Source organism: Moschus berezovskii, chromosome 2 (assembly GCF_049115385.1).
Source record: "Moschus berezovskii isolate FMDL1 chromosome 2, NW_MosBer_1.0, whole genome shotgun sequence".
NCBI classification, from domain to species: Eukaryota; Metazoa; Chordata; class Mammalia; order Artiodactyla; family Moschidae; genus Moschus; species Moschus berezovskii.
In genome coordinates, this window is record NC_142461.1 from 100,880,279 (window position 1) to 100,894,689 (window position 14,411).

General features: G+C 37.1%; 1 protein-coding gene across 12 annotated transcripts in view; it reads left to right on the forward strand.

Moving 5' to 3' along the window:
• PKP4 (plakophilin 4) overlaps positions 1-14,411 on the forward strand; it is a 274,592-nt gene that overhangs the window by 220,716 nt on the left and 39,465 nt on the right. For 9 of the 12 annotated variants that reach the window (XM_088829520.1, XM_088829524.1, XM_088829512.1 and 6 more), the window contains 3 exons: positions 1,665-1,888; positions 8,027-8,155; positions 9,270-9,483. In XM_088829520.1, coding sequence (XP_088685646.1) covers positions 1,665-1,888; positions 8,027-8,155; positions 9,270-9,483 — 567 coding nt within the window. The remainder of the gene's footprint in view (positions 1-1,664; positions 1,889-8,026; positions 8,156-9,269; positions 9,484-14,411) is intronic. The other 3 variants (XM_088829530.1, XM_088829517.1, XM_088829510.1) reach the window with 1 other exon arrangement.

Genomic DNA, 14,411 nt, shown 5'->3' on the forward strand with positions numbered 1-14,411 from the left:
CAGTTATACTTTAGTTCACAAATAAGTTTGTACAGCTATAAATCTGACTCCTTGAGTTCAAAGCATATCAGAAAGAAAAGCCTTTTGGGGAATATTTCTTTGTAATTTTTGTTGCCTAGAATGCATCTTTAGAGAAAATCCTTATGTGAGCTATTGTCTTATCTTTGATTTGGCACATATGTGGCCCAAGTATATTTGGTATTACTCTTTTTTGATACTGCATTTTTTCTGAATGTTTAAATGGTAGGATATGAAATAAATATTCCTTATGATGGACTCAATCTAGGGCAGAATGCAGTGCTGACAGTTATAAAAATAGGGAACTAGTGAGGGAAGGGTTGAGAGTTTGGGATTAGCAGATGCAAACTAGCATATGTAGGATCGATGAACAACAAAGAATTACTGTGTAGCACAGGGAACTATATTCAATATTCTGGTCATTAACCAGAGTGGAAAAGAATATGAAAAAGAATTTATATATGTGTGTGTATATGTATATGAAATGGAGTCACTTTGCTATATAGCAGAAATCAATACAACATTGTAAAACAACCATACTTCAATAAAAAATTTTTAAGTCAAAAAAGAAAACATTAGGGACCTAGTGAATCACACTCTTACACCCCTAGCCTCATGTGTGCCACACCATATTCACTGATAGAGCAGAAACTAGAGCCTGTGACCCCGTGAGCTGCCAGATTGTGCTACAGGTCTAGTTTATAGATTCTTAAGAGGCCCCTTCTTTTAAAAAAAAAATTAGTGTAGATTTATTAACATGCCCATAAATGAATCTAGATAGCAATGATAGCACCCTAAAGGCACAACTCTAAGAGCCGTATCTCACAGACCACCACAAGGGAAAAGACTGTTATTGCAAAAACTGACAGTTGGGTCCACTGTGGGATTTTTCTTCTAAGAGAACGTGACAATTTTTAATAGATGTTAGTGGAGAAATATTTCACTCTTTTGGTCTACACACTGAAGAATTTTTTGTGAGGTTTAAGAAAAAATAATGTTATTAAAATACGTTAATTGCAGGAAGATTATAAACACAGTCGTTGGAGAGCTACCTATTGCAATACGTTGGAAAAAATGTTAAATACACTGTGCAATACCTTATACGTAGCATCAGGCAGTAATTTTAGGGAGGAGCTTTAAAAGAATTTGATTTATCAGTCTTCTTTCCTGTAAAGTTTTTTTCCAATGTTATCAAAATCACACGTCTATAAATGTATATCAAAATAAGTAACCTGTATTCACTACATGTCCAAAGATTGGTTTCAATAATCTATAAGTATGAAAAAATATCTTGCTTGTTTTTATTGCTAAAATTAAGTTATAAAATTTTCCTATTTATTTCTAAGATCATTTTCCTTTATTCCACTTGCAGTTTTGTTACTGAATCTTAAATGTATTAAGATTTACTATGGGAACAGATTTAGTTTCATTTTTGCTCTTTCCTGCTAATAAAATTGATACTAATATTTGTGTTATATTAAAAACTTCAGTTCCTTTTTCCCACTAATGAGCTAGATTGGTAATATATAAAAGTAAGCAATTTATATAATTGTTAAAAACCCTTCTTAAAATTAAAACATTTTTACTTTGAAAAGTATTTCTTTGTGGAGAACATACTAACCTTTTTTAAAATGTTGACTTTCTAGTAGGTGTTGGAAATCTGCAAAGGACGTCCAGCCAACGAAGTACCCTTACATACCAAAGAAATAATTATGCTCTGAACACAACAGCTACCTATGCGGAGCCCTATAGGCCAATACAGTACCGAGTGCAAGAGTGCAATTATAACAGGCTTCAGCACGTAGCACCGGCTGATGATGGCACAACGAGATCCCCGTCAATAGACAGCATTCAAAAAGACCCCAGGCAAGTACTAGTTAAGAGTCTCCAGAATGCCACCATATCTCAGGAGTCAACCCGTTCCTTCATTCTTTTTCTTTTTCCCAAGTTGCCCTATCTATTATAGTGTCAGCAACTTCTCATCTCCAATATTTTCCAGCACTGTAGGTCACTGAGGTTAATTTTTAAAGATAGTTTCCTTCTTTTGGTGCATTAATAGTAAAGTTAGAGAATGCACAGGTCTGTGTGAATATCTGCAGCATCCATCATTTTTCAAAATACTTTACCAAGGCAACTACCTGAGATAGCCTTATTCTGAATTACACAAAAGATTTTAAAGAAGCACTTTATACCCTTTCTTTTATCTTGACTGATTTTTTAGATGACAGCTTCAGAAAATGCATGAGGTTGTTTTATATTGGGAAGTCCCAGTGTCATGTGTATTTTGAATCATGTTGGTCAGTGCTGTGTTGTGCTTTTATTAACTAGGTCCTTTGAAAAGCTTTTTGCCATTTAGGGGAAAATCATTTACAAGGAATTCTCATATTACGTAAGCAAAAAAAATATTTATTTCCTTGTTTTAATGTTATTTGTTCTTGTAGAAAACGTATTTTATTAAGATATGCAGGAGTCATTTAGTACTTGATTGATTTTGAAAAACTAGCCTCATGTCTTTAATGAAAGTCATTTAAAATATTCAGGAAATAAAGATATTTAGAAACTAAGGGAAAATTTTAACTTCTGAAAGAGTGATATTATTTCTAAATTTTAAGCAGCTTGAGTGTTATTTTAAGGCATATAAAGATTTCATTCTCTCTTCACCCACAAATAGTTATTTCACTGAAAGATTGTTATAATTATCAATTCATTTTTAGCAGCCTAACAGCTCATTCTAATGAATGTGAATTTAAAGCATGAGTGAGCTTTGGTTATTAAAACAAATAACCTTAGTTACTTTGAGCTGAGTGGGAAACCCACTGCCCCACTAAAACCACTCCATCTATTCACTCTTTTGCCTAAAATTTTTTTACAGTGTATACGTACATTTGATTCAACTATTCCTTTTTGCCACCATTCTGTCATTTTAAGAATTTTTAAAAATAATTTGTCTAATAGCACCTCCAGTATAATTAAATTTTTTTACGTGATTTTTTTGAAGTCCTCACAGGAACAGCAGAATAGGGCACTCTGATAATACAGAAATACTCTAAAGGGTTTTGAATTGTAGTTAATTTAGACCATACCTTGGCTGAACCTGCTGAGAAAAGAATAGCTACCCAGAAAATCAGTGAAGTGTGATTAGAGCTTTGATTTAGTATGCATTCCTGAAGACTTAAGTTTTGACCTCTATTTTGAACTGATTCATTATAAACAAGGATTTCATGTCTGATAATACACTTCAGTTATTCATAGTATGATAATTTCGTAGTCTGATGCATAAAACTATTATGGCTAGCTTTGATTGTGTACAACTTCACTGATAATGTATTTTGTAAGATGAATAAATGATTATCTTATAATAATAGGTGCATTTATTTTAGTCAAAACTGGAATCTAAGTGAGTTTAAAGTTTGAATATTCAAACCAAAGTAAAAACTCATGACAATTTTAGTTTTAAAAATAACAACTTTAATATTTTTATTCACTTCTATACCTACTTTGTCATTAATGACACATCATAGTTAGCCTGACACTTTCCCTGTAAGACTAAAGAAATTATTGATGTTTTCTATATATAAGGGATGAATATTTTTAATAATGGTCTAGTTTAGAGCCACAGTGTATTAATGGTACAAATAATTCATCTGAAAGAAGGAACAAAGTACTTACCGTGGAAAGTGGCAGTGAGACAGAATTCATGCTATTCTTTTTGAGGAGGGCTTCAGCTCTGACATTCACCAGCATTAATTCCATTTACCATCTCTTTGATCTTTATGCTATTGTCAAATATTTTACTTCTACATACATTGTAAAACCCACAATATGGTAGTTATTTTTACTGTAAATAGTCAGTTGTCTTTTAGAAAAATTAAACTTAAGTCCGAAACATGATCTTTTTATTCACCTACATAATTGTTCATAGTTTCCTGCACATCTTCCTATAAATTCTAGTTTCCATCTCAACTCATTTCCCTTCAGCCCAAAGAACTTTCTCTAGCTTTTCTTGTGTTGCATGTCTGCTGGCAATGCATTCTCTCAGCTTTAACTTATCTGAAAGTGTTTTTATTTACTAATTTTTAAAGGATATTTTTGCTAGATATAAGATTCAGGATTAATAAGCTTTCATTTTCAGTGCTTTAAAGGACGTTCATTCTCTTCAGACTTCCATAGTTTCTGATGCAAAATCAACCAACATTTGCATTATTTTTCTCATTAAAATAATGCATCTTTTCTCTGACTGCCTTTCATATTTTTTCTCTTTTTTGTTGACTTTTAGCAGTTTTACTCAGACAAGCCATAATTATATTTTTCTTATATTTAACCTGCTTGGGGTTCACTGAAATTCTTTATGTGTTGGTGATTTTACCAAAGTTGGGACATAGTTAGCTATTATTTCTGTAAATATTTTTTTCTGACCCAAAATTCACTTTCTCCTGGAATAACTTGACACCATCTCACAGGTTACTGAAGTTCTGCTCATTTTAAGAAGTCTTTTTTCTCTGTGTTCTTCATATAAGATTTTATTAATCTGTCTTCAGATTTGCTGTTTTTTTCTCCCATGGGCTCCAATCTGTTGTTAAGCCCATCCAGTGAATTTTTTTTCAGACATTTTAATTTGACTTTTTTTTTTTAATAGTTTTCATGTTTCTGATGACATTCCCCATCTATTCACTCCTTAAATACATCTTTTGCATTAGGTCTTTGAGTATATTTTTAAAAAACATTTTAAAATCCTCTGATCCTTCCAATGTCTATGTTTTCTGTAAATCTGTTTCTGTTATTTCCATCTTTGAGAGTCACATTTCTCTCTTTCTTCTTATGCCTTGTAGTTTTAAATTATATGCTGATTGTTGTGGATGATACATTGTTAGCACTCTGTGTTGTCTCCTCTTAGGGTTCTAAGCTTTGTTGTGGCAAATAACTAAATTACTAACAAGTGCTTTGATTGGTCACAGTTGATTCTGTTCCTTACTAGGACAGGTCTATTTTAGATGTGTTTTACTCCCTAGCACATGGCCCTTACTCTGTGGCATTGCTGTTACTCCTAAACATGGCCTTTGTGGAGACTAAATGCTAAGGTGATCCTAAGGTCTGCACTGTAACTGGGGTGGAAGTCCAGCATCACCTGATATGTATTCAGTTGTCATTCCGCTCTCCGCCAAACCTGCATGTATACAGCCCAGCGCTCAACTAATGACTTATGAGTAGACCATACACAGACTTGTAGCATCTCCTCTGCACAGCCCTCTCCTCTCCAACATCCTGCCCTGCAAATTTTAACCTCTTTAGCATGTCCAAATTCCAGTCTTTCCCCCTCAGTTAACTAAGACTGTCGCCCAAATGAACTTGCCATCCAGCCAGCCCATGAATTGATAGTAGTCTTTCCAGGATAAATTTCTGCTGAAAATCAAGTTTGGAGTTGATGCCAGCTGAGCCTAACTCCCCATCTCCAACTGGAGCCCAACCTTTGTGTTGTCTGGCCTTAGTGACACCCAGCGACACTAGGAAATCTTGACCATTACATTCATAATGATTGAGTCTTCAAGGAAATATTAAATCACACTCCTTGCACTCTGCTAATTACCCGTTGATTTATATCGTAGGCTGTAGACAGATTTTCATCAGAAATAGTTAACATAGTTTCAATGCATAGATAAAAATCTGCTTTTTACAGAGACTGCCCCTACTTAGTTGATCGTTCATTTTTCAGAGCTGATGCTAATTCTAAGTATGTAAAATCCTTTAATATATATCACCACAATTTAATCATCACAGCCAGTCTAAGAAGAAGTTAGAAATGATAGTTTTATTGTTCCTATTTTACAGATGGGAAAACTGGAGTTCTAAATGGTTTTCACAATCACATCCTAGTTGAAGGACCTTGGACTTAAACATAGGCTGTCTAGCTCCAAACTCTGTGCTTTTCCTGTTGTGTTATCCTCTCTCTTTCGGTATTTGTGGTTTTCTTAGTGCCTGTCTATCCCCCAAACTGGAAATCTCCATCTCATCCTTGATTTCAGTTTTCAGTAAGTAGATCATCTGGCTGCTGTGCAAAGAATAGATGGGGGAGGGGTGATATTTGAAGGACAGTGAGCCCAGGTGGCATGTAATTGGTTCAGCCAAGATGGAAAAAGTAGATGGGTTGGATTTATATTAAATATTTTCGAGATAGTTAACAGAGTTTTCAGGTGGATTGGATGAGAAAGATAAAGGGAAGAGAAAAATCAAGGATGGTCCTATTTTATTTTGGGCAAATGTGGGGATGGTGGATAGTCTCCTTGCCACCAGTTTTTCCTGATTCTAATATATTCTCTACTTGGCCACCAGAGTTATCTTCTTTATAAATGTGACCATATTGCATTCTCTCACTCTTCTGCTTTAAAACCTCCACCAGCTTAGTTTTCCTTTGTGGGAGAACAACCCATGAACCACTGAATTCCACCTCTTAATTAATAATCCTAGGTTCCTTGTCTATCTATATCTAATGTTATCTGATAGTGCCTACCTCATGAGGCAGCAGTCAAGGTAAGTGAGATAATGTCTGTAAAGCTCTTGACTTAATATCTGATACAGATAAACTCAGTTAACAGTTCATGTTAGAATATTAAGACGTAGCTTTTTTAGTTTGGCATACATGACCCTGTACATAAAATTATATCTTACTCAATGTTTGATTCTCCAGCACCTACTGTGGCACTTGTAGTAGGAATTCACTGATGGGTGATATGAATGTGTGTGTGCAGGTTTGAAATGACCTGCCCCTTTGAAGTGGATGAACCAGTTTATAACAGTTTACTCCATCCTGTTACCAAAGTCTGAAAATGTGTTACTTTGTGAACCATTTGTAAGAAACTTTATGCAACATAAGCATAAAATCACATTTAAGAAGGATACCAAACAGTGAGCCATTTAAATGGCATCAGAAAATTCTGACAATGTGGTATTATCTTTTAAAACAATGTTATGAAAATGTGTGTATATATTTAATATGATTGTGTACTCATTATACAGTGAGGGGGATAGTACAGGGGTGAGGGCACAGACTCTGAAAGTTGATCACTTGCTTGCTCTGTCGTGTCTGACTCTTCGCGACCCCGTGGACTGCCATGGGATTCTCCAGGCAAGAATACTGGAGTGGGTTGCCATTTGCTTCTCCAGGGGATCTTCCCAATCCAGGGATTGAACTCGCATCTCCTGCATTGCAGGCAAATTCTTTACCGCTGAGCCATCAGGAAAGTCCACCTGAAAGCTGATGCCTGGATTCAAATGTTGCTCAGCTGGCAAGTCACTTAGCACTTCTGCTGCAGCCTCCCAATCCGAAAGACTGCTTTAAGTATAAATGCATTAACATACATAAAATGCCTAGAATAGTGCCTGGCACAGAATGGGTGCTCAGGAAATATTACATGCTACTTAATAATAATACAGTTTTAAAAAATTCTGTACACACACGTGCACACTTGGTATGTTGAAAAAAGACCAGCAGGAAATGTAAACAGTGGTTTTCTTTGGATATAGGATTACTGGAAAAAATTTTTTATCATGTTTTATATTTATTATAATCAAGAACAACCATATATATTAAATTTCTTATAAACCAGCAGGCATGCAGTATTTCCACTAGCCTTCTTCCTCCCTCCCCAGACATGGCATCTCACCTGGCTGAAGTGCACTTGCACTCACACCTGCAAATTTCTTGCAGAGGCAGAAAGGCATAAAATTAGAATCAGGAGAGGAAAGCAAAAATGAAAAAGTAACTCATATTCAGAATCTCCTTTGTGCCCCTGATTCTTTCTGGCATCATGATTTCTTTAAGATCATAAGTACCTGTGATATGTTCATCAGTGGAAAAATATGATTTATGTATATTTTTAAAATTTATTTATTTTTTAGGATTTCTGTAACATCCTATTGTGGTCTCACTCTTTTCTTTTGACAGATGTTTTGTTCAGTTTGTGATAGACCCCGGGCCTTCCTTTCTGAAGCCGTGTTTTTCTCTTGCAGGGAGTTTGCCTGGCGTGATCCTGAGTTGCCTGAAGTTATTCACATGCTGCAGCACCAGTTCCCATCAGTTCAGGCAAACGCAGCGGCCTACCTGCAGCACCTGTGCTTTGGTGACAACAAAGTGAAGATGGAGGTACAGGACCAGTGCCTGGGATGCCCAAGACAGCAGGCGGGGAACGGGGAGAGTGGAGCAGTACCTTTCTATTTAGCAGCTGCGTGCTTGTGTGCTTGAGAAATGGCCCAGTGCATCTCGAGGCCCTTTAAAAGAGATGTTTTGATACCAGTTACTCTTTTACTTCTCAACTGTGCATTTCAATATTTCTTGGGAAAAGCTGCAATGAGGATATTTCTGGAAATACATTTAGCTTTTTCAAATCATGTGTCCACTCATTACCTTATTTATAAAACATGAAGCAAAATCAATTTAACCTGCAGTTTTAAAAGTATTTTCTGTAAATCTATTAGATACAAATTATAATATGTACTTGTGAGCTCATGTATTTTATGAGATTCTGGTCAAGATTGGTGCCAATATGTAATTAAGTAAAGGATTTATAGCCATTACTAATTCTGAACATATATGAATATTTTATTTCAGATTTTAAGCATTTGGGGCTTTTATTGAAAATAGTGAGTCACAGGTTTTGGCTGGATTTCATATTTTAAGCCATTTTTCCCCCTGCAGTGTCATGCAGCATTTGATTTTTTGATCCCTTAAAATTTAGAACAACACACAGTTACAGACCTAAAGGTGGATGCTGTAGATAAAGCCCCCAAGTATTCATATAATATACTAATGAAGTGACAAATGGAAGAAAATTTAGAAGAGGAGAGTCACCCAGAGACACAATTCTAGAAGGCCAATGACTTCAGTCAAAACTCCCCTCCTGTGTTTTCTTCAACCCCGCATAACTTTGTTGTGCTTGTGTATTTGTGCATTTCACTCAGAAACAACAGCGTGATCCCTGTGTACGTTCAGAGGTTGATGTGTGACTGTGCTACCTGCATGTGGCCCTTAATCCACCTAGGGTCTCCCTTCCCTGCTTTAAGCCATGAACCTGTGAAAAGAGCTTCATCTTAGAGAGTGTCCTTAAAATTTGTAAAGCACGTTTTCTTAGAATAAAAAGTACCCTTTTGAAATGATCTGAAGTTATCTGTTTTCCATGATTTTTCCAGAATAGTCTTTTGTTTGACCTCTGACTGACCACATGTCACTTAGGCCTGGTACTTAATATTTTTCATTCTAGGTGTGTAGGTTAGGGGGAATCAAGCATCTGGTTGACCTTTTGGACCACAGAGTTTTGGAAGTTCAGAAGAATGCTTGTGGTGCCCTCCGAAACCTTGTTTTCGGCAAGTCTACAGATGAAAATAAAATAGCAATGAAGAATGTTGGCGGAATACCAGCCTTGTTGCGATTGTTGAGAAAATCTACTGATGCAGAAGTAAGGGAGCTGGTCACAGGTGGGTACAAAATGTGATCTTGTCTTGGAAGAGATGTTGAAAACCATCTAGACTCTGCCTGTGTATTGTGGCATTGGGAAGGACTTTAGAAGGTCTAGGTAGGAGATGATGATACGGTGTTCAAAACTGTGACAATGGCTCATACAAGTTATTCTCATGATTCAGAAGGCACTTGGTGCCAAAGAGTTATCTCTTCTAGTCTCATTCATTGTACTCGTTAGTGAGCAAGTATCAGCTAACAGATGTCTTGTTCACAAAGGGTTGAATACATTATTTTTCATTACATACTCCATAGTAATTACTCATTTGAAATAGATTTGGTTTCCTTCGTTATGAAAATAAACTGTACTTAATGGATTGGCTACCTGCCACTTCAGTTCAGCCAGCGTCTGAATGCCTGTTAGTATCTCAGACACTTCTCCAGGTAGTTGGAGATGTAAAAAGAATAAAAGTCCTTGCCCTCATGTTGCTTATCAGTTCCAGTGGAGCACAAGTGATTTTCTGTGAATGTCAGTGAAAAGTGCAAGTGCCGAACTCAGTAGAGATTGCACTAGGAGCACAACTGATGGCTAGGGAAGTTCTCTGATCAGTGTGAGACCAAAGGTGGCCTAAAGTTTCAGGAGGCATTGGCTGGGTACAGAGGAGATATATTTCCAGTCGCAGGCAGAGGCTCGGAGACAGCATGGGATCTAGGAGCAGAGCTATCAGCAGCAGGGGGATTCTGCAAGAAGACAAGACCAGAGAGAAACACAGGCCTGGTTTGGGGAACTTGTGTTCCTGATGCAGTGGGAGGGATTACGGGGCACGGCATGGCTAGTTTGGGCTTTTAAATGCGTTCTTCCAGCAGGCAGCTGAGTGGGGCATTGATTTAAAGTAGAGGAGCCTGGCACCTGAGAGGGCTGTGAGAAGGTTAGGGGTCTAGAGATAATAGCTGTACCATTCACTGGTAGTGGGCAGTGGAGAAGAGGGAGCAGTGAGAGAAATATTTCATGGCTAGGGCTTGATTGTCAAATTTGGGGAGTGAGCGACCCAGAGAAACAGTGATGCTTTGTCTTGAGGTCAAGCTGAAAATACCATTCTGCAGGAGGGTGAATAAATGACAGCACTATTCATAACAGAATATTAGGGGGAAATACTGAGTATTCATTGGTAGAGAAATGGTTAAATAAATGGCAGTACATCCACACAGTGAAACTACATAGAAGGGTTAAAATAAGTGCATTGGCACTATCTGTAGCAACAGAGAAATATCTACAACTGTTTGCAGAATGATAAACCCAGTATGATACTATAGTGTAAGTGTTTAAGTATGCAGGTTGAGGCTATAATTTATTTTTTGATAGAGACACACGCAAGAAAGGTAAAATTTTTTATTGAAATGATAAAAGACAGATTCAGGATAGTTGGTTACGTCTACAGGGTTCAGGTGGAGAAAAAGGGATTGGGGAGTAAAACCTAACTCCATTTCTTTTAAAAGAGAAATCTAAAACAAGACAAACTGTTAATGCAGCTGATCCTTGGATAACCTGGGGTTTGGAGGCACTGATTCCCTGTGCAGTCAAAACTCTGTGTATAACTTACAGTCAGCACTCCACATGTGTAGTTCCTCCATATCTATAGTTCTACATACATGGATTTGACCAGCCACCAGTTGTACAGTACTGTCGTTTTTACTATTGAAAAAAAAGCCACATTATTAGTGGACCCATTTCAAACCCATATTTTTCAGAATTCAATTTCATTTAACAAAACTAGGGGTAATAGACATCTGGGTGTTTGTTTTATACTTGCTTTGCTATTTTTCATGCTTGAAATAGTTAACTTAAAATTTTTTAACAACATTTTTTTCAAAATTAAACCCATTCCCCAATGGCTTCCACTGTCAAATCGGAACTTTAGGTTCTGTCAGCTCTTATTCAGTCACAGTTAGGAATATATTAATAACAGACCATCTTGAATCTAATATTTAGTTAAGGGGAATCAGCTTTCTTGTAAGATATTAATGTTCAAAGTAAATACCCTGTATTCAAATAAAGTATGAAAATTATGTACTAAAAGTAGAACCCACGTTATGTATAATCTTAAACTCCAAAATGGATTGCTTGCCCTAATGTAGTTTGAATATTAATGCTTTAACACATCTAAATTACATATTGATTTAGTAGTATGTACTTCCTCTTTATAAAATGTTCTTAAAACATCAAACCCTCTCACACCAAAAAAATAATTGATTTGTATTTACATACTGTGTATTATGTGCGTGTATGAAATGAAAATTAGAACAAGAAATAGAATTAAGAAGAAAAGTTTGTAGACATAACCAAGTAAGAGGTTAGGACACCTGAAAATTTATCTTAAGCTCCCTGTTAGGGAGGCTTAGAGAGACACTGTTATTTGCAGTATATGAGTTTTTTCTTTCCTCATATGATATTTCTTTCCCATCACTTTGAACATATATGTGAATGTTCAATATTTTCTCCCAGTAACACACCTGTGCAGCCAGCAAGGCTACCGAATGATGTGTGCAGGCTCCCTGAGGGACCAGGGGCAACCTGACCTTGGAAACACAGCGTCTACTAGATCTGGTTCTCTTTTGATTAACTAGGCAGATTTATCATGGCTTGGTCCTTACATCCATAATGTGCAACTTTTTTCTCTTCTGTCATAATTTCTCACAGGAGAAAGGAGTCTTGGCAGCTTTTTTGTTTCTGAGGTTTTATCCTTGGGAGGAATTGTTAAAGTGTCTTTCCTGAACTGAGCTCAAGAAATTTGTTATGATTTAGTGATAAACAAGAAGTAAAGTGCATGAAAGTTTGGTGATTTCTTTTTCATTTTAGAATAAATCAAATTTATTTGAAGTAGAGCCAGACTTTACTACTAAGGGCTTTTATGTACTAATTTACCTGGTGCATACTCTGGATGGGAGTGCTAATTTAGCTGCTTTACTACATATTTCATCATTTCTGTTTGGGAACAGTACTAAGTTGCTGAGAACACAAGATATTTTAAGACTTGGACCTTGACCTTGAAAGGAGGATATGAGTTTTCCCAATTCAAAAAGCTATTTCCCTAATAGATTGTATCAGTTCCAATATAAAACTAGCAACAACCTCTGATATTTCTGTCTTAGAAACAGCTGCCAGTAGCTTTTAGCCCATTTTAGAAGTATTTTTTGGCCATAGTTATAGGGTAGGGAATATTAACAACTGTTTTATAACTCTGTACTTATACCTGTAATAATTTATACTGGTGTGTGGATGGATCACTTATGAAATGTTTTTTTGCAAAAGTAGGCTTTGCTTTGGAATAAGAGTAGCCAATGTGTAAACAGGTCGCTGAGATGACAATATAGAAAGGAGCTGGACCAGAGAACTAACAGAATTGAGTTTCCAGTTTCACAATGTTGTATGTCAGCCCAAGTCTGATTTGTATATAAACATTATCTACCTAATATGAAACTACCAAGTCATAATATAAATTGAGCATAGTTACTTGCAGTGTATGTGTATTATATTTATATATTTATTTGTAGGTTAAGATTTATAGAGACAAGAAAAATTTATTCACATTTCTCAGTTCCAGAATTTAGTAGTACTGACTTTAATGATCAGTAGTGGTTTATTGTTATTTTAAAATTCATTTATTTATTTATTCATCTTTTTGGCTGTGCTGGGTCTTCATTGTGGTGCATGGGCTTTCTCCAGTTGTAGTGAGTGGGGGCTACTGTAGTTGTGCTGCAAAAGGCTTCTCGTTGCAGAGCACAGGTTCTGCACATGGACTTAGTTGCCCATGGCATGTGGAATCTTTCTGGACCAGGGATTGAACCCATGTTCCCTGCATTGACAGGTAGAGTCTTAACCCCTGGAACCACCAGGGAAGTCCTCAGTAGTGTTTTAAGAGCAACTCGCCATGAAATTAAAAGACGCTTACTCCTTGGAAGGAAAGTTATGACCAACCTAGATAGTATATTAAAAAGCAGAGACATTACTTTGCCAACAAAGGTCCGTCTAGTCAAGGCTATGATTTTTCCGTGGTCATGTATGGATGTGAGAGTTGGACTGTGAAGAAAGCTGATCGCCGAAGAATCGATGCTTTTGAACTGTGGTGTTGGAGAAGACTCTTGAGAGTCCCTTATACTGCACGGAGATCCAACCAGTCCATTCTAGAGGAGATCAATCCTGGATGTTCATTGGAGGGACTGATGCTAAAGCTGAAACTGCAATACTTTGGCCACCTCATGCGACAAGTTGACTCACTGGAAAAGACTCTGATGCTGGGAAGGATTGGGGTGGGAGGAGAAGGGGACAACAGAGAATGAGATGGCTGGATGGCATCACCGACTGGATGGACATGAGTTTGAGTGAACTCCGGGAGTTGGTGATGGACAGGGAGGCCTGGCGTGCTGTGATTCATGGGGTCGCAAAGAGTCGGACACGACTGAGCAACTGAACTGAAGTGAACTGAATCCCTGATATGTTTTAGAGAATGGCAACATCTAGAGATCCTTCTGCCCTTTCACTAACTATTCCTCAAGTCAAATACTCATAAACTTTCTCTAAATCATAAAATCACAAGATTGGAGGGGACCTCAAAATTCATTTTGCCTATCAGTCATCTGATGCATGGAACGCCTGGGTGGCTTCCCCAGTGTACAAGCCGCCCACCATTTGCTTGACCCCACAGTGACAGGGAAGTCATTACTTTGTCATCACTCAGTCATTAAGACTGAGCAGCAGGGTTGTCCAGAAAGCACCAAGAAAACATTAAGTATGACTGGAGAGGCAAGGAAGAGAAGCCCTCAGGAGCTCATTTTCCCTAGGAATAGCCACGCCAGTATTCTTGACTGGAAAATTCCATGGACAGGGGGAGCCTGGTAGCTACAGTCCATGAGGTTGCACAGTCGGACATGACTAAGCATGCACACATAT